General features: G+C 51.9%; 1 protein-coding gene across 1 annotated transcript; it reads left to right on the plus strand.

Annotated features, from left to right (window-relative positions):
* The first annotated feature begins 23,985 nt into the window (after positions 1-23,985).
* Positions 23,986-26,279, plus strand: OLIG2 (oligodendrocyte transcription factor 2). The gene is made up of 2 exons (XM_074572858.1): positions 23,986-24,040; positions 24,294-26,279. The coding sequence occupies exon 2, from the start codon at positions 24,331-24,333 to the stop codon at positions 25,207-25,209; it is 879 nt and encodes a 292-aa protein (XP_074428959.1). The 5' UTR covers positions 23,986-24,040; positions 24,294-24,330; the 3' UTR covers positions 25,210-26,279.
* The last annotated feature ends 559 nt before the right edge of the window (positions 26,280-26,838 follow it).

Here is a 26,838-nt window from a genome sequence, read left to right on the forward strand (position 1 = left end):
ACGATGTCCTGACCCTGTCTTACACAAATGTCAAGCTGTCCCGGTTTGTACCCCCTGCAGCTTGACGGGACTTGCTTTCCCTCCCTCTGGTGGGGCACACAACAGTACTCACGCCTGGAGACATCTAACAGGGAGAAATGCAGCTCCTTGGCCAGCCAGGCATACCCATAACCAGGCTGTTTGCTTTTTCCGTTCAGGTCCCTGGTGGAGGGTAGTTTTCACCTGCCCTCTCTCCGCAGTCGTTAGTGTCGGTCGGAAGTGAAGGCCGTGGAGACTGGGGTAGACATAGCAATACCAGCACAGGGTCTGCACCCTGCCAGCCCCATCACAAGGGCTGGGTACGTGCACAAGGGCACATGGCACCACGGGGGTCTCCAGTCCCCACAGCCCCACCATGAGATCCCTTCCCGTTGGCTTTGTGGGGGGCCGTGTGCTTTGGCTTCCTACTCAGTCACATAGGAAGGTTTCTTTGGATTGTTGCAGGGAGATGCACATGGGCCAGCCCCATATTTTGCTCTTCAAAGGTCTTCAAGAGCAGCTCCTAGGAGTTTTCCATGACCGGGCTGCAGTCAAAAGCCATCCTTCTTCTGACAAGCCCAGGATGCTCACCAGCGCTGGTTCTGGTCATCTCCAGCAGCACTGAGGCAGGACACATTTTTGCTGGTCCCCATCGCCACATCCAGCCCTGCAGCAGAAGTCCCCTGTGTCTGCGTGCACGGACTGCCTCGCATCTGCCCGGCCGTGCCGCCGGCCTCAGACAATGCTCCCACAGTCGCTCCTCGCCGCACGGGCAACTCGTGCAAGGGCAACAAAACTGCCGATTAATGAAGAGTTGTCAGATGTTGTCAGGCCTCACGGGCCCAGTAGGCGACCCAACTGTCACCATGGTGGACAGTAGGACAAGGCAAGAGCTCTCAATCAGTTTAGGGGCTTAAAAGCAGTGACTCACCAACAGACAACCATTTATTTTTATCATTCACCAATAATTATAGTATTGTCCACTGGATATAAATGCCACACTGTTTCATGACAGTGGCTTCGCCTTGTCCTCTTTCCAAATGATTTCTATCAAATGAATAAGATAAATCTGATAGCGAACATTTCTGGTGATGGGTTTGCAAAGTGCGTGGGGCAGCCCCAGAAGTAAAACCTGCCTTACGGAGAATAAGCCGAATCCTGGGACCTTCCCCAGACAGAGTCCCCACAAAACCAACCTGAGACACTCATGGCCTTTCAAAGAGGCTGAAATCTGTGTGGCAAGCATAAAAACTGACATCCCCTATATGTTCACTGAGCTGGTGCAGCTGGGATGAAATTTAATTAGTGGGAATGATCTCCCATACCTGAAAAACAAGCTGAGAAAAGGAGCCATCCCCACACACCAAGCAAGGACCTCCAACCAGACTTCCACGGGCGCTCAAATACCCCTGCACTCCAGCAAGGGCTTTGCCTTAGTGGGAACGTGGCAGGCTGAGCACCCTCTGGCTGGTCCCAGCAATCTTCAGCAGGTGTTTTGGAGGTGCCTACGTAGCAAGTGGTGGGTGCTGCTCTTTGAGAAGTTGGCTGACACCTCTGCAAAGAGACCCACTACATCCAGAATAAAGAATGGAAGTGACAGAGCAGAAAGCCTGGCAAGTCAAGCTCGATTTTTGCTCATTTCATGTTAAACATATATTCTGGGTGCAGTGCAGTTTATTTGTATGTGCTTCTTTAAGAAATTATACTACTGGTGATGCTGCTGCACAGGTAATGTCAGTCCACCCGCAACGGGCAATGGGTGGCCACGTACCAGGTTGGAAAGCCACAGCGGGTGGCTGAAGGGAGCGAGCGCAGGAGTTGGCATGCTCCCTGCGACGTCTCGAGCAGTGGCAGGTGGGAAGGATGGCCGTCCGAGACCATTCAGCCAGGGCAGCATGGGGATGCTGCCCCTGCCGAAACGTCGGTGAGAGGAGCAGCCCTCCCAGGGAGGATGGGAGAGCAGACGGGGACGCTGTAGGCTTTGTGCTGCCCGCCCCAGGAGCCGCCTCCATCCCTCTGACTCCGCTGGCCACAACCCCCAAGCCATGGAAACCGCCCCCCCTGTCCATGCCTGGCTTTGCCAACAGATGCCTGAGGCCAACCTGCCGGCGGATCCCGGGAAGCGCCATTTCTTTCGGGAACGACTAGATATGAAGGCTCCATTATATGGAAAACACTGATCTCCCGCATCTGCCAAACCCAACACATTTCCTCCACCTCTCCCCAACACCCCTCCCCACTGTCAGGGACCCTTGTGGCTTTTTCAATAGTTGTTTTCTTTCTGCTTAAAACAGGGCTGCTTCTCTGCAGGCAGAAAGGCCCTGTTTGTGGGGTGCAGCTGCATTTCAAAGGTACATTGTTGGTGAGTTATGAATTTGCATGCCTTTACTAATGTGTGGAAACAGGAGAATTCTTTTGCTTTTTAATCGAAATTGATGTTATTCCTCTGCCAGTGGTACCCGAGGAACTGTTTTGTTCCATTTCCTCTCCTTTCATGCAGCCCTATTTATGTTTAGATCTGGTTTGCTGCCACCAAGAATCATTGTCATTACCACCAGTGTCTAAGGGCCGGCCAAGTCCAGCAGCTGTGTGTTTAATGCCTACCCTCGCTAAGGTTTATTTCCTTGACAACATGGTCTTGTTTGAAGCAACTTTCCTCCCTTTAAGAAGAAAGAAAGAAAGAAAAAGTCCCTTTCCACTGTTTCTTCCCCCCCCTCCCCTTTTTTCTTTTTTTTCTTTTTTTTTCTTCCCTTTTTTTTAGCTTGGGGACAGGAATGGGTGTTTTGGGTGTGAATACCGGGGCTACCCCCAGTTATTATTTTGACGATCCCCATTTCCCCCCACCCAAAAAGCTCGCCCCGCGCCTCGCTCGCCCTCCGCATTTAAAATGGAATACCTAGGTGGCCAAGCGGGACCCGCTGACCTCTATATCCTGTTCCTTTCTCCGCGCTTTGCTGCCAGTTTCCTCGATAAAAGGCGAGAGTGAGAGATAATTAACAAAAAACATGGCCCCCGGACAATGAAACAACTGGCCTTGGCCAGCCAGAAATTTATCCTGGTTTTCTAGGTGAACTTTCTCCCATCAATCTTTCCTTTAACCTCCGTGTTAGTGGAAGCAATAGGAACACCCCCTCCCCTCCCCCGAGCAAATGCTTTCTTTTGAGGGGGAACAAAACCCGGGATCGGAGAGGGCCGAGGTAAAATCTGGGTGGTATCGTGCCGCCGCACAATGCCCCCACTGTTCCCCAGGCCGGCGCTGGTGTTTTACAACAGGGGAGGGGAGAGGATGAATGGCCCGATGATGTGAAACAATCCTCCCGATTCAGGGCGACAAACCCATCCTCTGTTCCGCCGGGAGGGGAACAAAAAAAAAAAAAAGGGGGAGAGCGGGCAGGCAAGGAATTAAACCCAAACCAGTTCGTTGAGGAAAAATCTTTCCGATCCTTGAAACGCTTCTGGGGAAGCCCAAGATGATATTCCTCCAGCTTTCAGTTACCAACGCGGCTCCAGAAGCCGGTGGAGAAGAGCCGGGGGACGCTTTGTCCATGGGGAGAAAGTACAATAGCCCCTAAGTGCCGGCATCTCTCGGGCTGCCCCGCGCTCGCTCCCTCGCGGGCGCCGAAAACCCCGGCAGTCGCAAAAAAAAAAAAAATAATGATTGGCGGTGGGGTTGGGAGCACGCAGGACAATGCGGGTCCACTTCAGGTCCCCTTGAGAGGGTATTATGGCGAGGGAAAATATTTGTGCTCTGAAGATGACACTCTCCATTTTGTTAATGGCTCTCATCCGGCGCTGATAATCACACCCACCGCACTCCTGTCAGTTGTCCGCCGGTTCCCAATTAATGGGGCATGCTCAGAGAAAGCATCCCTTTTTCTGCAACCAAGACAATTCCATTGTGTTCACCTACTTGAGAAGAGGGAAAGGTGAATATGAGGGCATTCGGCATTGTAAATTACCAATAAAACACAAACTGAAAGAGCGCCCCTCCAATAAATTAGGAGTCTTTACTCCCATTGGGTCACGCGTTGGGAAAGGTGCATTCGGGCTTGCAGCAGGAGAATTTTGCACAGAAACTAACGCAACTTGACCACTTTTCTGCCTGACCCTATTATTACTCGCAAAAAAAGTACTGTTTCCTTAAAAAAGCTGCACCAGATTTATGTTTCGTGCACTGGCAATATGGTGCAACAGTCCAAATGGATGCACTAACACGGGCTGCTGACAACAGTAAAAAGGCAATGCCATCATGTATTAAATACTAAGAGCTGCTAGAAGAGTCTTTTTTAAAAAATTTCCACACTTTGCTATGCAGGGACTAGTAAGAAGCTCGGGAAGAAGTTTAGCATCTCCAGAGAAGACATAGCCAGGCCACTGACTTTCACTCTTCCCCAAGAACGAAACAAAACAAAATCCTCTCTGCAGAGACATATCATTCTCTGGATTTAAAGTTGAGCATCTGAGCCCTCTTGACAAATACACACTCAGGATTAAATACAAGGGCGTCCCCCTCCCAACAGCTGACCACTTTATTTTTTGCGATCACTCATATAAAGCCTATAACATTTAACTTGAGCACTATAAAAACCAAGAAAGTGTCACTCACGCCTTTTGTTTCACCTGAAATATAAGCCGCATGGGTCAATGAGGTGGGCAGGTGAGCAGAGATCAGCCAGAATGGGGAGAGCACTGCGAAATTGGGTGCAGGAAAACTCTAGGTGACCCTGCTCTGGCAGGGGGGTTGGACTAGATGATCTCCAGAGGTCCCTTCCAACCCCGACCGTTCTGTGATTCTGTATGATTCTGATTCAGTTTGCTCAGGACGAGTGAGTTACAGTCCCAGTTAGCCAGTCAGGTCCCTAGCTGGGATAAATCAGCTTATATTCTTCACACCTAAATGATTTAATTGCATTCAGGTGCCTCCTGATGACATTCTCATTTCTGTGATGCTCCAGTTCCCTGGAGCAGTTTCACAGGGAATATGGAGTATTTAACACACACAGCCATGCCAAGGGAGAGATCTTACATCAATGACACTTGTGGAAAGCTTAAAAAATTAAACTGTTTTTCAGTGCTTCACTTGAAAAATTAAAAAGGTTATTTTAGGTCACAGAATATAATTTTCTGCTGTCAACTGACAAGTATCCTGTAAATACCTCCCTGAATGCTTTTCCAAAAGGTGCTCACATGTCATCATTGTTACTATAAAAAATGAAACTGCTCTATTGATTCCACTGAACTTAGGCCAATTTCCAACTCCAGAGCAGTAATGATAGCATCATCGCACCTACATATTTGGCTGGCTGCATCACCTACATAATGATTGTGTTTTATTAGAAATACCAAAAATTTCCTCAGTGCACTAAGTGCTGGCATTGCTGGTGCTGCCATCATTAATTTCTTTGGCTTTCCCTTCTGCTCCATGCTTGCCAACCTTAAAAAATAATGGTGGACTGCTTTTCTAGTAATGCTCCAAGCAGAAAAAAAAATGTTCTTCCTGGTCGCCTCCAGCACTGTCTCTTCCCTGGAGGACACTCTGCTTCATTCCCATTTTAGCGAGACAGTCTGTGACCCCACAGGTGGGTGGTTATTTCTAGAGAAGGAACTCAAACTGGCAGCCACCTTTTTGGCAAAGAGTACATCCTGAAAGAGGAATTTTCAAGGCTGCGGAGCAGGAGGAGGGCTAATCTTCTCAAAAAATTGCTCTGGCTTGGACAACCCAAACAAGTAAAGATCAAGCAAAACCCCACAGAAGCTGTGTTAAACTGTCGGAGCTTTTCCAAGTAAATACTTTGTTGTTCATATAAATGACTTTGGGTGAGATGACAGAGGCAGGCTGAATCAATATAGCCACAGGAGTGAGAGGCTACACCACATTAATAAAACTGGTGACATTATCGTAGACGTATTGGAGTCTGCACCTTGGGCCGTTGCTGGAGGAGACTAACTTTGCTTCTCCAAAGGAGGACCTGTAACACCCTGATTATTGGTCTACACGTGTGCCCAACCTCAGTTTGCCTTTGCCCACTACATGTTTGTATTACAAGCCCCCTTTCTAATTAGCCATACTGTTACTCAGAAAGCTCCTTAAGGTCTTCTGCTTATGGAAGTAAAGTTCCCTCCCAGCTCCTGGATCAGCATGAACAACACACGCAAAACCCATGGGAGGTTTTCTCGGGGAAAGGCACAACAGGGGACAAAAGTCCAATCTTTCTCGCCTGCATCTGGGGAGCAGCCTTGCGAACAGTATCTTTAACTAGTGGCCTGCAGGGAAAAAGCCCAAAGAAGAAGATGGTAAGGCTGTGGCAGCGCTGGCTGGAGATAGAGCATCCTGAGAGCTGGAGAGCGTTTAGATGATTAGGCCGGCTGCTTATGTTAAGCCCGTGGTTACTTGGTATTTATGCCCTATGGCCAACATCTCACCAACTTGGGAGTGGGCACTATGCCATCTTAACAGATGGGCCTGAGTGATTTCAGCTAAGAGACTGTGTATGTCCATCAAATATGTTTGTTTAGGGAACCGTTCCCAGCCTGGAAACACAGGACCTATAATGTGGTGTCCAGAAAGATAACACTATCGGCTTTGGATCTCATCTGCCCAGCTGTAAGCACAGACTGCAAGTCTTTCTCTCCTCTTTTATTCCTGCTGCCCCGCAGAAGTGAATGCCGTCATTGCACCCTGCAGAGGCGGAGATGTGCCCATGGCCAGGCTGTCACGGTCCCCGCGTCTAGAGGCATGCAGCTAAACTGTGCTGCAGCCCTGGGGACAAGGCAAATGGCGATGCTCAGACAAGGGGAAGCCTTCAGCCCTATTTGTACCTCATCACACCTCCCCCTGCGCAATGTCTGGCACCAGACGCCCCCCCAGCTGGAGGCCGAACCAAAGGACGTGTGAACAAAAAGCAGAGCAAGGTCCTCAGCCCCAAGAGAGGGTGACGGGCCAAAGTTCCGAGACACTGCTCACAGGAGAGGGGGGACAGGGGGTGTTAAAACCCTTGGATCACAACTACGCACAAGCCTCTGACTTGCACACGCCATACCAATGTGGACTTTGCCAGTGTGAAGGCAGTGAGTTACCCCACAGCTGCAGACCAGGAGCTGCTGGGCATGGGAACAGCAAGGTGAGCTCCACCTGACACTTGCAGATTTGTTCCTCAAGCTGCTGTAAGTAAATATTATTACTTTCCTAAATTTTCCTCTTTTTTTGGTCGAGCTTCTTTCAATAAATGCCCATGTTTTAGTAGGCACCTGGTTCTGCATCCTCAAATCACCACTACTGGCAAGAGGTTATGGAGCAGAATGGTCCCTCCTTGATGTGCCTTCTAGGAACAAACATCAAGACAAGAGGGACATTTACTCTCTCTCAGATGCCTTTAATGGCCAGGTCAGAAGATACTCTGTGCTTATTTTGCCTGTCACACTGTGAATGATCTGCCCGGGCCATCCTCCATGCAGGGGCTCTTGTTGCTTCAGACCTACCTGGCTGTGAGGGACTATGTGCTGCCGCCGTGAGTGAGCAGTGGCTGTCTATGACAGACCCCTGCTTCTTGCTAGTCATTTACTGCTGTTTAGCACAGTGTTTCTGACCATACTGTGCTCTTTCCCCAGCCCCCTGAATGGGGAGACCCCTGCCTGTGCAGGAGCATCCTGAATCCCACCTTGGCAAGAGAACGTGCGGAGGACATCAGACAAGGAAGCAGAGCCTGGCTGCACATTAGAAGAATGACAGTGGGGAAAGGAAGGGGAAGAAGTATATGGATGTAGAAGACTGATTGCCAGTGTGCAGTATGCCACAGGCTAAGCAGGGCTGCACATCTCCTCCTCCCCTGAGGCAAGAGCTGCCAGAGTGGGAGCTAGGAGACAACCAAGCATGTGGGGACAAAAACTGGTGCGGAGGTAGCCTCCCAAGAGCTCCTAGTCGAGCGCTCACCCCATCGAGGTGCAGCATGCTACAGCCTGGCCTCCTGGTGTGAACAACCCTGGCTGCTTGACACAGAATTACAGAATCACAGAATGGTAGGGTTGGAAGGGACCTCTGGAGATCATCTAGTCCAACCGCCCTGCCAGAGCAGGGTCACCTAGAGCAGATTGCACAGGAACGCGTCCAGGCGGGTTTTGAATGTCTCCAGAGACGGAGACTCCATCACCTCTCTGGGCAGCCTGTGCCAGTGCTCTGGCACCCTCCAAGTAAAGCAGTTCCTCCTCATGTTTAGGTGGAACTTCCTATGCTCAAGTTTGTGCCCATTACCTCTTGTCCTGTCCCCGGGCACCACTGAAAAGAGCCTGGCCCCATCCTCCTGGCACCCACCCTTTAGAGTATTTATAAGTGTTGATAAGATCCCCCCTCAGTCGTCTTTTTTCCAGACTGAAGAGACCCAAATCCCTCAGCCTTTCTTCATAAGAGAGGTGCTCCAATCCACTAATCATCTTCGTAGCCCTTGAACACGTAGAATACGTCCGAGGATCAAATACACTGGGGCAAAATTTCCAGACAGAAACTGAAGGCACGTCTGGGGATATCCAAATGTGTGGTGGTCTTGGACAGGCTGATGGGAGCCAAGGAAGCCAAGGGCAACTCCTGGGACATTCAGCTCAGGGGAGAGCCTGAGGTGTCGAGAAAAGACCATCAGTTAAACACAGAAACTCTAAAAAATTCTTCTCAGTGAGGAACAGTCAAACCGCAGTGACAGACACCTCCTCACCCAGCCCCGGTGGCTGCAGAAGCCGGGTGGTGAGGTGGGGAGACTACCTGAGCGCTGCAGAAGGCAGGGGGGCTCCCAGCTGCGACAAACTCACATGGCAAAGCAGCTCCTTCTCAATAAGAAGTATGTAGAAAATCCGCATGGGATATGATACGTGCTAAAGTGTCCGTCACTTTTTTGACCTGAGCGATACGTAGCTGCAAAAGATGACATCAAAACTTTGCCCCAATCTTTAGAAATCCTCTCATTCAGAGCAAATCCAGACGAAAAACACTGAAAACTGAGAAAGTCTTTTCCGACTCATACTTCAAAATTTTCTGACAGATCTGCAAAAGGGATCTGTTTTATCCTTTCAGTTATGCATGTTTCCTCCGAAAGCAAAAGGCCTTATATGATACTAAAATAGTGCACACTGGATACTTCCCATGTAAGAACACTTGCCTGAGTATCCTTCACTGCCCAAGAGATGGTCTTAATGAAGCCACTAACTTGTCATGGGCTGGTTCTGTCGAGCTAAGGATTTTCCTTTGATTTTTCCTTTCCTCTTGGAAGCCCACTCCTGCCCAACACTGCACATGTGCAAACATGTAGAGACAAACATTTTCTTTTCCCTTCTCCCCCGCACCAGCATCTTCTACCCATATGGGACAGATAATCCCTTTTCATATCGGCTCATCTTCTTCTTTCAACACAATTTCCTTGACATCCCAAATTACAACCAAATGGGGGAACGGAGGAATGAGCCTGAAATCAATTTCAGATCACTCAAAAGAAATAGATTTATAGCAGAGATAAATCAACAAAACCTTTGAGGGTAGATCCCCGAATTCTTGCTTCAGTCCTTGACATATTTAGTACCTGTTGATAGAGGCTAAGACAGCACACGGTCACTGAGGCGAGAGGCTGGGAAGTGGGACGAGCATCCCTGGCAGGGTGGGATCGGCCGGCTTTGGCTCAAGAGATTTGGATCCAAGTGCCCACGAGGACGGATAAGATACTTAACCTCCATGCCCCAGTGCAGCCTCACTCAGGAAGGGAGCGTAACATCATCTGCCCCACGCAGACCGGCTGGGACCGAGTGAGGTCCATCCAGCCCCTCGCCTCCAGTGCATGTAAGCAGAGGTAAATAATAGCGCCACGGTTGTCCCAGCGGCGTTTTTAGCCCTACATGGCTAAAAAGAGCCTGGAGAGCCCGATCTACATCCTGCGCCTTAGTTTAAAGCATGAGAAAGGCTACACGGCATTTAAGCTGCAGTTATTTGGGAGGTAACACGGTGTTTCCTAAACAGTAAGAAACAGCACATTCAACAAATAAACTGCGTGAATCTCAAAGCCGAAGCAAGCCGGCGGCACGCGGGAGAAAACCCAAGTCACCGCAGATGCTAATGCTGCGGCACAGATACAGGAGCTGACTTTGGGAAGTCAAGAGGTTTCGAGATTAATGTGGGAAGTCAAGGCGAGAGGTTGCCCCGAGGTCAGGCTCTGCCCCTCCGGCGCGCCCACGTCGGGGCCAGCGCCGAGAGCCAGGGACCGCACCGCTAATTTGGTCATTAATTTGGATACACGCTTAAATGGGAAGAAAACAGTTTGTTGGCAGAGATGAGGGGGCCCGATCTCCTTCACAGGTGCTGAAGGTAAATGCCTGCTAAGGTCAGCGGGAGCAGGTTGGTTTCCAATCGACAGAAAGGGGAACATGGATTTTAAGCCTCAATTTTTTAACACGTTTTCTTTCTTACTTTCTGGAAACATTAAAAGCTTTTCTCTTAATTAACACTGAAGTTTAGATATTTTGTGAAAGTGACACCTAAGGAAAAAAATCTTACATTATTATGCGCTTACATCAAAGGTCCTGATTTTAATTAATTTACTGTGGAAAAATTAACAAATTACAGTCCTAAGTACTGGAGCATATTGCTGGTTTTGTTCTTCTCTCTTTCAAGAGCTTTAATTTGGCTTTGAAATCAACAGGACTACTTCAGGAAGGAGGTACTTTTCAGCATAGGGAGGGGTAATAAAACCTGGTCTTTTGTTTTTAATTTAACTGTCTGGTATAATTTGTCTCCTTGTTGCAATGTGCTCTGAGGGTCCTTTAAGAGATATCACAGGGCGCGTGCTAACAGGTCTGCAGGTGAATGCTTTCCTTACGTGCTAGGAAGATGCTGTGTTCCCACTTAAATCATGATCGTTATGCACGGGGCAAGGAAGATGGACCAGTACTAGATAGGAAAGGAAAATATTTTCTCATTTTTGAAAGCAGAGCCCATGGTTCAGTGATCCCTGGGCATTCATGCGTTGTGTCTTTTTATTTTGGAGGCAGGCATATGCAGGATTTTGATGTCAGCACAGAAGTGCGCGTTCATGTTGTCTGTCTATGAAATACGTAACATATAGCCCCTGCTATGGTATTTTTATTTTTGGAAATGTGGGTAGACTATAGCAACCACCTCTGAAGACACTCCCCTGGTCAACCCAGGGACTAAAACACAACAGTGGCCAAGCTGCTGGTCACACCAGAGAGCTCTCAGTTAATGCCACGTTCTCGTTTGCTCATGCCTCCTGAGCACAGCCCCTCTGCAATGCCGCTTGTGTCAGTCCTGCTTCTCAATGGCTCTCCTTCCGCTGCCTGGCAGGTGTGAGTAGAGGCACTGGCCACCAAGGAGGGGACGGCCAGGTGTCCCCTGTTGTGGCAGCCAGAGGCAAAGGCGATGCCTCCATAAAAAAAAATCAGGGAAGGGCATGGGAAATTAAATAAACTGACTTCTGGAGTATGAAACCCATAAATACAAACCCTGTGATGAGCACTGAGGACAGTTTCACAGCACGCATGGGGACCACCACCACCCCAGGACTCTGGGGGGCCGTTGTCCTCCCCATCAGCCAGGATGGGACGTTCACCCAGGCTTCAGCCGGCAGCCACTGTCTTGAGCGTGCTGCTTCTCACTGGCACGGGGACCGTGCTGGCATGGCCGCACAGCTCCAGCACCTGCCCCAGCTCACTCGGGTACCACCCAGGGCACCCTGAGCCCCAGAGGTGGGCTTTAGATTAGATATTAGGAAGAAATTCTTTCCCGTGAGGGTGGTGAGGCACTGGAACAGGTTGCCCAGAGAAGCTGTGGATGCCCCATCCCTGGAGGTGTTCAAGGCCAGGCTGGATGGGGCTTTGAGCAGCCTGGTCTAGTGGGAGGTGTCCCTGCCTATGGCAGGGGGGTTGGAACTAGATGGTCTTTAAGGTCCTTTCTAACCTGAACCATTCTATCATTCTATGATTCTCTGCTCCTCGGGGCCGTTAGCAGCTGAGAACAGCAAGCCTGCCAGGAATGGCCAGGTAGGAGAGAAATTTCCTTTTGCCTTGTGATTCAGCCTCCACAATGCCTTACAGCACTAGCTGGGAACTGGGAATAAAACCATTTGTCATGTTATTGCTGAACAAACAGTTTGGAAAGAGGTGCCTCGGGGAAGGCGAAATGTACTGGGGTTGCCGGTGCTGCTGATTAGATTGAAGACTCAGAGCATGATCCTTCATCCCCGCACTGGCAGAGGCATGGAGATTTAGCTCTCAATATTCATTTTCTAGTTCCTAAAAGTTTCAGGTTCACATCTGGCTACAATCTATATTACAGAGGCCCGGTTCAGATCTCCACTCCGAATGCCTCAGAAGAGGCTGCTCCAGTGCCGACGCAAGGCTGGGGCTGCCAGACATGCAGTAGCACTGGCAAGCGCGGCAAGCGTGCAGCGTGCCAGGTGGCATGCAGGGACAGCTTTTCCGTCACTCAAGTCCCTAACCAGTGGGCAAGCTCAGCCCTGTCCTCCTACCTCTACACTGACTGATTTCATTAGGTCTCATTTTCCCCTTCAAAGCTCTAGGAAGTCTCAAAGCATCTCATGTGTCGACACGAGTCTCGAGTCATCGCAACAATATCGCAGCTAATGAGATCAAAGAAGAAGTTGTTATCTCATCCCTCCTGCCAAAAGCTGCGGGCAGCTGGTGGGACGGCTGACTGGGAACATCCAAATTTCGACTGGTACCGGCTCCCTGTCTGACGGACACACCGTGTAAACCAGGAGAGATGCGGTACGCGGGAGGGAAGGGCAATAAATCCTACCTCTGAGCAGAATTTAAAAATTGAAAGTAGCATCTATTCAGCTCCTCCAAGCCATTTCAAAGGACTTGTAAGGCTCCGGCTGCCATTGTGCGGCTGGTAATTCTGTGTCACAACTAATTACCGCCTAATAGCCGTTGTGGGGACAAAGTCCCCGGTTTAAAAGAGAAGTCTATTTCGTCTCGCATTCAGGCCTAATCTGACCCTGAATAGCAGAGATTACATGAGGTAATACAGCAGTTATTTCTACCTGCTGTAGTTCATAAGCTCCATCTCCAGCTGAGGCAAAAACCCCCTCCCCCTTTACAAAGATTATTTGTCATTAAAATCCTCAGTAGCTTTTTTTTCCTTTTTTTTTTTTTTTTTTTTTTTTAAATCTGGATGTTGCCTACACTTTCAGAAAGGTTTTTGAAGGAAGATTAGCAGGATTAGGAAAGGTTCACATATGTTCAGCTTCACTATTGGTATTCAAGACATCGCAACTCCACCACCACCCAGGAAGCCCAAGAAAACCGAGAGCGGAGACAGAGAGGCAGAAAGAAAGAGGCCTCCTGGCCAGAGAAAGCGAAGAGCGCTCCAGCAAGTAAAACAGTCAAGTCAGACCCGGGGCTGCAGAGGCTGTCACTCCGCAGAAATCCTTGCCTTTCACTCCAGAAAAAAATACAGCTCTTACTCAGCACCTCGTAACTACGCGTGCCTGCAGTCGTGCTAGCAGGCCAGCCGTGCTCCCCTGCTAACAGCCCAGGCAGACGCGCTGCGAGAGATTTGCAGCTGAAGAGGAGCGTTTCCACAGGCAGATACATGCCTTGAAATATTTTAGCTGGCACAAATGCCCGCAACAAAGCAAGAGGGAAATGCATGCAGCGTACATGAGAGGTGTCTGACCTCAAGCTGGCAGCACCGGGTGGGCCACACAGGCAAAGTGTCGAATGGCAAACTGGTGAAATCACCCATGTGTATCCAGTAAAGGATGGGCAAAGTGATGCAGGTGCCGAGGCACAGCTCCCTGTGACCCTACAGGTCACCCTTGGGGTCCTCAGCCCTTTTTCTCATGCCGTGAGAGACTCAGAGCTGATATAAAAGTACCTCACTCCGTCCTGCCAGCCACTTGCCAAGAAGTCGTGAAACAAGAGTATGACCATACAGAGCCACCTGCTCCCTCGGAGACATTTAGCCACAGCAAGGGCACAGGTCCCTTTATCAGGATGTGTCCCATGCCCAAGGCAATTCTAGAGAGCGCTTGGATTTCTTTGAAGTTATGATGGTAGGAAAGGCAGTTGGAAATGGGGGGAAAAAGGCCATTGGGGCAACCAGCATAAACCCTGTCCTTGCTGGTAGACCTCAGAATTACATTCCCATACTTTTTGTTTTTTGAGAAAATGGGATTTTTCTGGATGCAAATCTATTGGTACAGGTGTCCAGTCAAAATACATGGAGACCTTTCTTCAGATTAATTTCTGTTTGCGCTATAAACAGCTAAGAAAGGTTTAAATCCGTGCAACCCTTGCTCTGAATATAGGGGCCTTTTCTAAAGCCTGGAGAACAGCTTACACGGTCATTGTGAATTTTCTCCCTTTTCAGGCAACAACTTTTCTCCTTGTTTCGTATTTCCCAAAAACACCCCAAGCTATCCTCAACAGTTTTTCTCCTACCTTGCCCCTTATTTCTCACCAACACCCTCACACCTCCCTTTTACTCCCTGAGATGCTCACTCCAAAAGCTGCATCACTCTGCCCCTTTTCTCCGTTCCCCATCCTCAGAGAAACACCTTGCCCACCGCTCCTTCCCCTATGCCCTTCCCTCTCCCAAGAGCTCGCACTTCTGCCCTCTCTCACCACATGTTCCCAGTCCTTCACAAGATTTTCCCCTCGCACATTGTTCAACCTGAGCCTCCTCGATGCTCCTGAGCTCCTTCAGGCTCCTTCTGGCTCCTTCCTGAGACCTCATGGTTTCCTGTCCCCCCCTCACACCTCCGTGCCGGGCACCCCAGCAGCTAACACGAGAGGCGGCCGCAAACAGCAAAGCCTCAGCCGCTCTGGGGTTTTGGCAATGAAACCCTTCCAGCTCCTCTGAGAGTCTCACCCTCGGAGGCGGCTTTGGAGGATGCGTGGCTCAGGCGAAGCACGCCAGGACCTCACTCGCATCGCCGGGTGGATTGACAGGGGGAGGCTTCATGTGGAACTGTTAAAACAAGCGATGTTATTTAAGGCATTTATATTTTCACTCGCAAACATCTTCTTCAAGCAGTTCCAAAGCAACATGTGCTTTAAATCGCTGCGCCTCGATAAAGCGAGCCCAGGCGCACATGGGAGTGGGTGAGGGCCACCACTCCGGCCGGGCAAGCACAGCTCCCCACCCGACTCAGCGGAGGGAGAAACAGTGTGAAGAACCCAAGGTAATAAATTCAGCATGTTATACAAAAGATCAAAACTCCTGCCAGCATGTTACCGAAAGCAAGGAATCTCTCCTTTTTTTTTTTTCTTTTTTTTTTTTCCCCTTCAGCAAATACATAAACCCCCTGCCAACTGAAGAACATCTTTCTATAGCTCAACAGCTTGGGGAGGGACTATCTATGGGGTACCTTTTAAGTAATTCAAATGGGAAAGGGGGAGCAACTACAGCATGGAAACACGGACAGTGTGGTAGAAGCGGCTGATCTAAGCAGAGAGTGGCTGTTTAAGCATAGCATGGGGTGAGAGGGCCACCAAGCCCTGTAAAATGCTATCACACATGAGTCTGCAAAAGTATTTCCTCCAAGTTTCAAGGATGCAGGAGTTTGGAATGAAGTGGTCTCACAGGCGCATCAGCTTCTGTGAACGTAAATCCCTCTGGATGGTTTGTATTTTAGGAGGGGAGGGAGGGAGAGACCACAGAAACTTCAGATTCAAAGCTTAAAAACTTGTACTTTTAAATAACCCTTGGCCATCTTTTGCATTTGAGCCAGTGTTAAAGAGCCTGGGTGATACAGCACTTGCACAGCAGTTAAATTTGAGTAATGCCTTCTTTTTTTGTTTCTTTCTTGGTGCTATACAGATTTTATCTTTCTCAGGCAGAAGAATGGCAGCTCACACTTGCAGAGGGTGCTGATTCAGAATTTTATCTGAAACAGCGTGTTTATGGTGCCTCCTGTAAAATGTGTCTTTTATTCTGGAAAAGGGAATCAAACTTCACTTCTAGGAGAGATTCGATAAATCCCTTTACGGTTCCCACAAGAACTGGGAGTCTTCACTCCTTTGGGGGCAACGAGAGTTCTGCCATGGCGAGATTTTTGTCTCTTGCTGTAAAACTTTTTACTACTGCCTGGCTCAACACCGAAAAATAGCACATGCAAAACTCAACGCTGTTCACCTGCTTCAGCATCTCACCCACACCTGGGGGGGGGGGGACACGCATCTTAGATGGCCACGAGGGATGCCCCCGCCATCAGCCGAAGGGTGGGAAACCCAATACGAGTGCGGTTGTCTTTGGCGTTCAGTTCTCCTTCTTGTTCTTAAAAGGGAAAAACACAAAAGGAAAAAGGGCGGGGGGAGACCCAAACCACTGTGAATAACTCTGCTGCTCGAGTGTTCGACATAGGCGCTGGCGGTGGCAGGGCGCCAGGCCCTGCAGCCCACCTCCGCTCCCGTTCCCGCGGGGATGCTGGGGGGGGTCGATAGCGGGGGTGCATATTCATGAGTGGGAGGAGGCCTCGCCTGCACGGTATAAAACGTGTGGGCTGAGTTGCATGAAAAGAGCGGCTTATTTTCCGTCTCTTCTGCTTTGAGCAGCATCCCTTCCCCACGGCAGCGGGTTAATGCACAGAGGGAAGGCAAGCATCGCCTGTCAAGGAAGGCACGGGCCGGGTATGCGTGCAGCCCCGCTCCCAGCCGGAGCAGCACACAGTTCCCCCAGGACTTCAAGGGATGTGCTGCATTTTTTATGGTCTGAAAAAGCAGTGGCAAATCCCCATCTTGCTCCCTCAGCTGCGCCCCCCCCCCTCCACCCACCCACCCAAAGCAAGCCCATGGGAACTGCAGTGGGGTAAATTCCCAGGCTACCCTAGCACGTCACTGCAGGCTTCCCTCCTTTTGCCAAGGGATAGTCAGCAGGAGGTGGCAGGAGGCCTCCTCAGATGGTGTCGGGAGACCTTCAGCTCCATGGTCAGCTGGTGGAGCTTGGACCCCCGGTGCGAGAGGGTACAGGGGGCCTCACTGTACAAAGATACAGAAGAGCCACGTAAAAGCAAGCGTGTCTCCTTCCCATGTCATGTCCAGCTAATCAGGAGCAACACTCCCTCCCAGCTAAACGTCTCAGGGATGGAGCTTATGAATACGACCAAATAGCTAGAAAGTGCCTGGGTAGCCCAGCAAAGTTGGGAAGAGTCGATGAGCGACATATGGTTCCAGCACTCCCCAAAAAAATATAATTGCTATCTTCAGGTGGCCGTGCACCCTCTCCTTCTAATGAGTAAGATATTTAAAGTCCTGAACTGTTTATGTGACATTTCAATAAATAATGCGGAGATTTGACAACATTTCCATATTCCTCCTTTAATGTCTGAATGTCTCTGACTTAATCCCAGTTCCTTGGCATTTATTACTGTTTGTTACACTAACAAGTGAGATTATGAGAATTCTAATGAAGGCTTCCAGTGAAAAACTCTGTGATTAAAATGCCATAATAACAGTTGCATGCATTTATGTGCCTGATTATCATAATCTATTTAGCACAAGTAAACATACAAACAGAAGGAGAAAAGCGAGCCCACTGACACTTCAGCTAAAGGAGAATTGGAAATGAGGGAGAAACAATGTAAATATGTAAATGTCTTTGTGTATTCTTTTTATCTTTTTTTCTCATCCTTGCTTTTTTTTCCCCCTGTTTGCTAATGAGACATCTATGGTTCGTCACATGTGGTCCCTCTTTGCTTGGCCGAGGTGCAGTTTTCGGGCCATCTGCTGGGGCCACTCTCCCAAACAAAGCCACCCAGAAAGCGAAGGAGACATTCGCCACAACCTTTGACATCACGGGCGACAAGAGATGGTGTCGTACAGACTCGGGGCTTTGATATGTTCATTCCAAAAGCTTAGTTCAGCTGTTACTCCATTAATGCAAGTCCCAGTATGACACAGGAAGGCGACAGCCCCCCAAAATTCTCAAGAACTTAAGGAGAAATCTCACCAAATTTCTAGTACAGACTTAGCTACCCAGCCTTTTTTAATTTTTTTTTTTTTCCACTTTAAAGAACAGATTGGCTAAGAACTTCTCCATCCCAAAGGTCAAGGGCCTTCTGTAATGCAGACAGTGAAACACCCATGGCCAGCGAGTAATTTGACATGAGCCCAACCCTCGTTGCCATCATATGAAACCCATTCTGAAGGGCACCGACACCTTCAGACGGGGGAATACTTCCATGACGAGCACATAGCAACAAAATCCTTGGGGCTCGGTCAGACAGATACAATAACCTCTTAGCAACAGGATTTTTAAGGCATTTTTCTCCTGAGCACAGGGTAGGGACAGGACGAAGGAATAACCTGAGGGAAATTTTGTTTCTAGCGAGTGTTCGCATGGGAAGCAAAACATACCCACGTTCTCATGTTCTGCTCATCACTAAAACTCTGCCAGGACTCTCTCATTTCTGAGGAGCTCTCAGTCAAAACAAAGACGTGGGAAGCGGAAAAGAGGTGAAGGGTAGTGTAAGAGTGCCACATACGGACAAATGGCAACCAGGGGATGAAGGCAGGTCGGACCAGCTCAACAGATTGAATGCGCGGGTGGTTTTCTAATCCCACTGGTGTCCAGGTTAGTTGGTGCAGGCCAAAACCCCCAGTTCAAGGGGCTGCAGTTCAGACCTCCTGTGGGACAGAAAACAGCGTGTGTCTGGGCAAATCGCAGCATAGACCTGTAATTCCCTCTCCAGTGCCGTTTCCTTGCCTCTGTCCGTCTAAAAGGCAATCGAAGCAGTTGCATTGATTTGTTTCTCTTGGATGTTCCCGCTGCTCCTTCCCTGCAACGGCAGCTCATTTTGGGAGGATTTGCACATGAGGGACAACATCGAGCCCGAGGAATGTTAAACCCATTCATTTTTCACTAGTGTTGTATTTCTTCTGTAACAGAGTGGTACCTGGACTAAACAACAGCCAAGGCTGGCGGGTTTTCACCTCCTGCCTCTGGGTGCAACGAAAGGCATGATGCCTCTGCTTCTGCTGAAATGTCACCTGCTCAGCAAAGTGACATTTCAGCAGAGGTCCCACTCCTCTGCAGGCTAGAAATGCTTTGTCAGCTACATAGAAATGGTGCCTCACTGGTATTTCTCTACTGAAAAAGAAGCCTCAGCATGAAACCAATCCTGATAAGAGCTTGAACACTTTAGGACATGGTGGTCAACAGATGCCTGCCCAGGATGGCCAGGACAGGAGGTGCCAGCGGGGCAGCGCGCAGCCCTGCCAGCATTGGGCTTTCTTGGTGTTTCAACCTCTTTCTCCTCATTTGCCCAAAGGAGATGGTATCATCCATGAGAAGAGAAATTGTTGGTAACACATAGCAGCTGTTAAAATGAAATAGTTATCGTACTGCTTTGTAAGCTTTAGGAATTGCCTTTTGTGAAGGCAATAAAATGGTGGTATGGAGTTATCTGTTGCATCCTTCAAGTTTTTCCTCTAGCAATGTATTAAATTAAATCATACCATAAAAAATACAGCATCTTGCGTTAAACGCAACACACGATGGTCAGAAAGCTTGTGTGTCTTAAACCTGCACTGAAGAGTTAAAAGGAGCCTGGATGAGGTGGTTTTGATAATGTCTTAAGGTCAAAGTCAGTTCTCATTAATCTCAGGGGTGTGAGAGTTGCCCTGTTGGAGTACATGGCCATGCTTGAGAGGAGGGATGACTGAGCCTGGAAGATGTAAGACACAGAATCTAGCCTGGGTTTTAAATAGCAATATAATTATTTGGTTGTAAATGACAGCAGGCTCATAAGTGACAATAGTTTATAAATAAAGAGGGCTTTTTTTCTGCTAGATGAGAATAGGAGATGGCCTACTTCCTGCATATTTTTAATCCTGCAAATATCACAAACATCAGCTCTGGTATTTCTGAGACTTCCCTCTGGGTGACTCCTGTGAAGATTAGAAGCTTTTCCAGCCTCTGATTGAATGGGAAGACATGCTGAGTTTTTGGCAAAGAGCATGTGCCTCCAACATTTCAATCGAACAAGTGTTAACAAAACAAATCTAGCACTGGGGGAAAAAAACAAAAAGAATTCTACCAGAATAAAAACAACTGCCCTGCTCAATGAACTGGGGTCCTTTTCTTGGAGATCACAGGTATCAAATATGTTAGTTGGGCAGGTGGAATGGCATCAAAGCCCGCAGGCTGGACGTCACTTGTAAGTCTAGAACAACAGCAAAAAAATACAGTTGTATCTGATTCAGATACATCCAGCAAGAAAAAAAAAAGGGTAAAAAAAAAAAAAAGGGTAAAAAAAGAGCCAAACCTGAACTTTTGAGAAGTCATTCCCTGCCCTGAGCCTCCCCTCACACTTTTAAGCAGTGAGCAGAGAGCTTGCAGGCAACCCCCACATCCTCATGTCCTCAGTGTCAGGTGCTGGGATTTGTGGTCCTGCCATGTTCGAGGGGCGGGGAGGAGGTTGGAGGAGGGATGAAGGGGGGCAACTGTGGTGCCAGCGGACTCCCTGAAGCCCACGCTCTGAACTGAAAAATTTGAGTGTCTCTGAAGCCGCAAAGCCCAATTTCGAGCCCACGGTCCTGCTAACAGATGGGAGGCAGACAGCACTGGGGATCAGGCCTTACAGTTTCTGAGGCATCATTAAAACTGTTTTCAGCTGCCAATCCTCAAGGAGCCGTGGTCACACAGAGGCTCTTCGGATGCCTCAGGTTCCTTACAGCCGGGCAGGGGCACTTTCAGTGTAGCTGTGAGGTATCCACGAGGAAAGGACCCTGGGCGGAGGGAATATAGGCAATAATAATCCCAAACAATAACCTAATGACATTCTGAGTGATTCTCAACATGAAAGCAACAGTCTGTTTTTTATTAAGTTATCACTTCATCATGTTCCCTAATTGCCTTCATTCGCGCCTTAGTTGCCTACAGTCGCTATCTAAAAAAAACCAAACCAAACCAAAACAAAACCAAAACCAAAACAAACAAAAAAACCCAAACCAAACATATTTACAGGTAAGAAAATAGGCTTCGATCCACATTTTAGTGCCAAAAGCAAGTTGGAGTGAAGGGCTTCCCTGGAAGTCCTTCGTGGCCGCCCTCCCCAGACACGCCAACGAGAGACATTTTGCAATACCGAGCCTCATTGAACCGAGGTGGGCAACGTGTGACATTTAATTTGACATCTCACGGCAGAAATCACCCCCCCCGCTTCCTTGCACCCCCCCCATCCTTCCCAGAAGGACGGCAGAGAAGCACCGCCCCGCTGCCACTGCCCGGCCCCGCGCAGACTCCGCGCTCCCCCGCAAGGAGCCCCGCGGGCTGCAGGCGGGACAGGGCTCGCGTCCGGACAGACGGACGGTGATCACCAAAGGCATTGCTCGCCCCGTTAGGGACAGACACCCCGGCTTTTCCTTTGCCGGCGGCGTGGGGTTTCCTCTCTGGAGGGGCGAGGGAAAAAAGGAAAAAGAAAAGAAAAAGGGAAAAAGGGGAAGAAAGGGAAAGGAAAGAAGGGAAAGGGAAAGGGAAAGGGAAAGGGGGAAAAGGAAGAGGAGGAAAAGGGGGAAAAAAGGAAAAAAGGAAAAAAGGAAAAAAGGAAAAAAGGAAAAAGGAAAACGAAAAAAGAAGGAGAAGGAGAAGAAAGAGAAGGGAGAGGCAAAGGGAAAGGGGGAAAAGGAGGAAAGGGAGGAAAAGAAAAAAAGGAAAAGGAAAAGGAAAAGGGAAAAAGGAAAAAAGGGGAAAAAAGGTAAGGGGAGGGGAAGGAAAAAAGGGGAAAAAAAAGGAGGAGTCCGTTGCCCACTTCTCTCTCCCCGGGATCCGCAGGGCGCAGCGCGTCCCCGGAGCCCCGGCAGCCCCCGCCGCTCCTCCGCCCGCTGCCCATCCCCGCTGCCCCGCGGCAGGGGCTGGCGACTCTTCGTCGCTTTTCGCCCGCCATCCCTGCCGGCAGGTAACCCCCACCTCTGTTCCAGCCCCCCACAGCCTCGGCCCGGGCTCCCGGCGCCTCGGGGGCTCCTGCCCTCCCCGCCCGGCACAGCGAGATCCCCCCGGGCTGCGGAGCGGCCGGCGGGCACGGCCGCTGGGGCTTGGGGGGCCCATCCCGTCCCCGGGCTGATGAAGTGACTGGTGAAACCCTGTCCCCGGGGCTGAGCCCGCGGCCCGGCAGTGGGTGCCGCAAACCCGACGGGGAGGACGGGACCCCCCCCCCCATTCTTTTGGGGGGCGGCGGGTCCGACCGTTTAAGAAGGAAAAGCCGCAGCCTTCCCAGAGGGAAAATTACCGAGCCCTGGGCGGCGGAAGGGAAACGAGAGACGCCGGCGTTTTCCTCGTTTTCGCCCCAGCACTGCGGACCCGGAGGCGGCCGCCCCCACTCCCGGCCGCCCCGCCTGGCCTGGCCGGGGCCCGTTCCCTCTCCCCGGGCCGGGCCCTACCAGGAGCCGGCGGCCGAGGGAAAGGCGTCGGGACTTAATTAGTTGCGCTCGTTGTTTCCCTGTTTTATGCAGCTCCAACAATGCGCCGTATAGAGCCATCAGTCAAAAGGCAGAGGCAGGCTTCCCGCTGCCGCCTCACCGCTTCCCGACCATGAAATAAATGCAAAGTTTGCACAGACGTGCCCCCCCCCGCCCAACACCCACCCTCCCGCCTCCCCGTCCCGCTGCTCACCTCCAGGGCTAGCCCCAGCTCCCCCCGCCTTACCCCCATCCATCCCTCGGGGGGCGAAAAAGGGGATGTCCCCCCTTCCTCACCCCGGCCGGGCGGAGGGGCCGCCCCGGTCTCGGCTCCCGCACCTGCTTGCGGGGCTGCAGGTGCGGGAACCGAGGGCCGGGGCTGCCCCTCCGCCCGCCCGGGCGGCGGGAGCCCGGGGCACGTCCCGGGTGGCCAGGCCGGGGGCCGCCCGGGCGGCAGCGGGACACACGCCGGGCGGCGGGCGGCGGCGGGCCCGGCTGTCGCTGGGACAGATTTTCCTAATTGACCTGTTACGGATCATCCCCGCAACCGTTGGGAAACACATTTCCACGCTTCACTTCTTAACGTTTTAAATACATATTTAACGGATGGTTGAGGCTTGCCGGGCCAGCTGGGAAACACACGGGTGTAAAAATAATACAACAAAGGCAGAGGGGGCGGGGGGGGATTTACCCCGGTGGGAGGAAGCCCCGGCCCTGTTGCACGGAGCTGCCGGCGCGAAGGGGCTCGCCGGGAGCCGGGAGGGGGAGGCGGGAGGCATTTCCGAAAGTCACTTTTTTGTTAATGTCTTTTTTTTGGTTCTTGTCTTCTTTCTTTCATTCTTTCTCTCCCTTCTCCTGCTCCGGTCTTGCTGGAGGGCTGTCTCGGTGTAGGGTTTGGTGGCCGCTCGGGCTTCTTCTCCCGGTGGCTGGGGAAATCCGCTCGTGCGGAACGGGGTGGCCGAAATTACTTATTCTCTCCCCCTCCGCCTCCCTTTGCAGCACTTAACGGGGGGATAACGACCGGGCGTGGGGGCAGGAGGGGACACCTGCCGAAGGAAGCCGGACGGCTGCCCGGTGCGTGTGGCGGGACCGGAGCCGGCACTAAACGCTTCCCGGCGGGTCGGGACGGGGAACGGGGAAACACCGACGTGCTGGCGAGAGCCGGGCGGCGCGGCTTCCCCGAGGGCGTTGTGGCGGCGGGGCCAGGGGCTGTTTGGTCCCGTCTCCGTCCCCGTCCCGTCCCGCCCCCCCAACAGCTGTTCCCGGCGCTGTCATTGTTGCATTTTATTATGGATTTGACAAAAGTCCCTCCCCCCCCCACCGCGCCCCCCCGCCGGGCTCCCCGCGCCGCTGCCGGCCGTCGCCCCCCCCCCTCCGCCCCTCGCCCCTCCGCCCGCTCGCCCGCCCGCCCCATCGAGCCGGACCGGCCCCGGTGACATCAGCCGGCCCCCCCCGCCGCCGCCGCCGATTGGCGCAGCCCCCCCTCCCGCCCGGGTGACATCGTTCCTCCCCGGCGCGGCTATAAAGCCGCCGCCGCCGCCGCCGCAAGGTGCGCGCTGCTGCCGTGCTCGCCCGTCACGGCGCGCCGCTCCCCACGGCCGCCCCGCGCACGGTAAGTGCCCCCCGCGCCCGCGCACCCCGGCGCGGCACCCCCACTATCCGCCCCCCCGAGCCCCCGGCCCGGCGGAGAGGCGCGGAGGGAGGGACGGGACGGGACGGGACGGGGAGGGGACGGGAGGCGCCCCCCCGAGGGCGGCCCCGCGGAGCGGCGGCGGATCGGGCTCTCCGACCGGGCGGGCGGCGGCGGTGCTCCGCCAAGTTTCGGCGGGCGTTGACCGAACCGGGGCTCTCTCCCTTCCCCGCAGGCAGCCCGGTGCGCGCCGCCGTCCCGCCCGCCGGGCCATGGACTCGGACGCCAGCCTGGTCTCCAGCCGCCCGTCCTCCCCGGAGCCCGATGACCTCTTCCTCACGGCCAGGAATAAAGGCAGCGGCGGGGGTTTCACGGGGGGCACCGTGTCCAGCTCCACGCAGAGCGACTCCCCGCCGGAGCTGAGCGCCGAGCTGCGCAGCGCCATGAGCGCTGCCGGGGTGGTGGTGGTGGACAAGCTGGGCTTCAAGTCCTCGTCGTCCTCCTCCTCCTCGTCCTCCTCGTCCTCCTCCAAGAAGGACAAGAAGCAGATGACGGAGCCGGAGCTGCAGCAGCTGCGGCTGAAGATCAACAGCCGGGAGCGCAAGAGGATGCACGACCTGAACATCGCCATGGACGGGCTGCGGGAGGTGATGCCCTACGCCCACGGCCCGTCGGTGCGCAAGCTCTCCAAGATCGCCACGCTCCTCCTGGCCCGCAACTACATCCTCATGCTCACCAACTCCCTGGAGGAGATGAAGCGCCTGGTCAGCGAGATCTACGGCGGCCACCACGCCGGCTTCCACCCCGCCGCCTGCCCCGGCGGCATGGGCGCCCACTCCGCCCCGCTGCCCGGCCACCCGGGCCACCCCGCCTCGCACCCCGTCCACCACCCCATCCTGCCCCCCGCCGCCGTCTCCAGTGCCTCCCTGCCCGGCTCCGGCCTCTCGGCCGTCAGCTCCATCCGGCCCCCCCACGGGCTCCTCAAGTCGCCCTCGGCCGCCGCCGCCGCCGCCCCTCTGGGCAGCGGCTTCCAGCACTGGGGGGGGATGCCCTGCCCCTGCAGCATGTGCCAGGTGTCGGCCCCCCCGCACCACCACGTCTCCGGCATGGGCACCGCCAGCCTCCCCAGGTTAGCCACCGACACCAAATGAACCCCTCGGCGGGGGCCGCCCCCGCCGCGCCCCGAGCCGCCCCGGCACCTCCAGGACCTACAAACACGGCCCCCCGCCGGCGGTAGCGGGTGCCCCAGCTCCCCGGCTCCCGGGGCCGTCGGAGGGGCGGCGGGAGGGGATGGAGCCCGGCCCGGGGTCTGCCCCGCTCCCCAGTGCGGCGGGGAAAACCACCCCGACACAAGTAAAACGCCCGCGCATCTTCTCTATTTTTAATTTTACGTTGTTGTCGACAACTTGGCTAGGAGGGGAAAATAGTCCTAGGCTCGTCACAAATGGAGGAACCAAAACTGCAGAGGGGTTTTTGCTCGTTTTCTCGTTTGTTTGTTTGTTTGTTTGTTCGTTCCCCCCTTCACCCCCCTCCCGGTTTCGTTTCTACACGCAGAGCCTTTGGAGCCCTTTCTGGGTCGCATCCCGCCCCGGAGAGCCCATCCCCGCTGTACCCGGCCGCCGCTCCGGGGACTCCCGGCACCGGCGGGGAGCAGCGGGGCTCCGGTTGGAAGCGTAGCCGGGAAAGTCGGTTTTATTTCCTCTCCCCCCGCCCGCCGTTTTCTTGGGTTTTCTCTCTTGTTCGGGATTTGTAAATATACCGTTCAACGATAACGACGCAAGTCCGCTCTGCCTGAGCTTTCCGTCCGTGCACTTGTACTGTGTAAGCCTCATGAGTGAATAAGGGGTCGGTTTGCCTTGATTTCGTTGGTTTGGGTTCTTGGGGTTTGTTAGGTTTGTTTTCGTTTATTTTTATTTTTATTTTAAGCGTATAACACTTCGTTTTGTTTTTTTTTATTTCGTTCCTGCCACCTTTAACAAAGTTTGAACTCTTTAATGCTCTTTCTGTGTAGGAACTTTCACACTGTCCGTGTTGCAATACTGAGAACTTGGGCTTGTTTCTGAAATAACAACTTTTTCTTATCGCTGCCCCTTGCAGAGATTTTATCATCTGTTTATTTTTGTAAAAAAAAAAAAAAAAGGAAAAAGAAAAAAAGTTGCTAAATAATATTTATTACTTGTTTGGTTGCAAAAAAAAAAAAGTGATCCATTGTTGAGATTTTAAATAAAAAAAAAATTAAAAAAAAAAAAGCATTTTAAATAAATGGCCTTTTCCTCTTCCTTGCTGTTCCGAGGCGGGCGGGGAGGCGGAGGCAGGTGCTGGAAGCGGCGCTGGTGCGGGACGGCGGCGGGACAGCCGGCGCTGCGTGGTGACCGGCCGCAAAGCCGGGAAGAGATGGGAACATTTTAGGCGCATCCTTGCCTTTTCCCTAAGTTTTTTGTGTTCGTTTGTTTCGCCGGCTAATCGAAACCGTTTTATTTTATTTTGGTTCGGGTTTGGTTTTTTTTTTCCTCATTTGTTCATCGCAGAATAAGGGCGGCAGGGAAAGAAATGTCACTGGGTTCGTAACGTGAAAATTTTTGTCTACTGAATCCAGCACTTGGCAAGAGCTAAATATTAATTCGGGGAAACATTAAACTTGGCAGTTTGGTGTTTGCTCATTGTAACCGCTTCTGCGCACTTTGCGCACTTGACTTTCAACGAAAATCCGCGGAAAGGAAAATTATTTGGGGGCAGTCTTTTTTTTTTTTTCTTTCTTTTCTCTCCCGAAGATGATAGCA

The sequence above is a fragment of the Larus michahellis genome, chromosome 1, assembly GCF_964199755.1.
Source record: "Larus michahellis chromosome 1, bLarMic1.1, whole genome shotgun sequence".
Lineage (NCBI taxonomy): Eukaryota > Metazoa > Chordata > Aves > Charadriiformes > Laridae > Larus > Larus michahellis.

What these genes read in the sequence shown, in the direction of transcription:
- OLIG2 (XM_074572858.1), top strand. Translation starts at nt 24,331, where the DNA reads ATGGACTCGGACGCCAGCCTGGTCTCCAGCCGCCCGTCCTCCCCGGAG.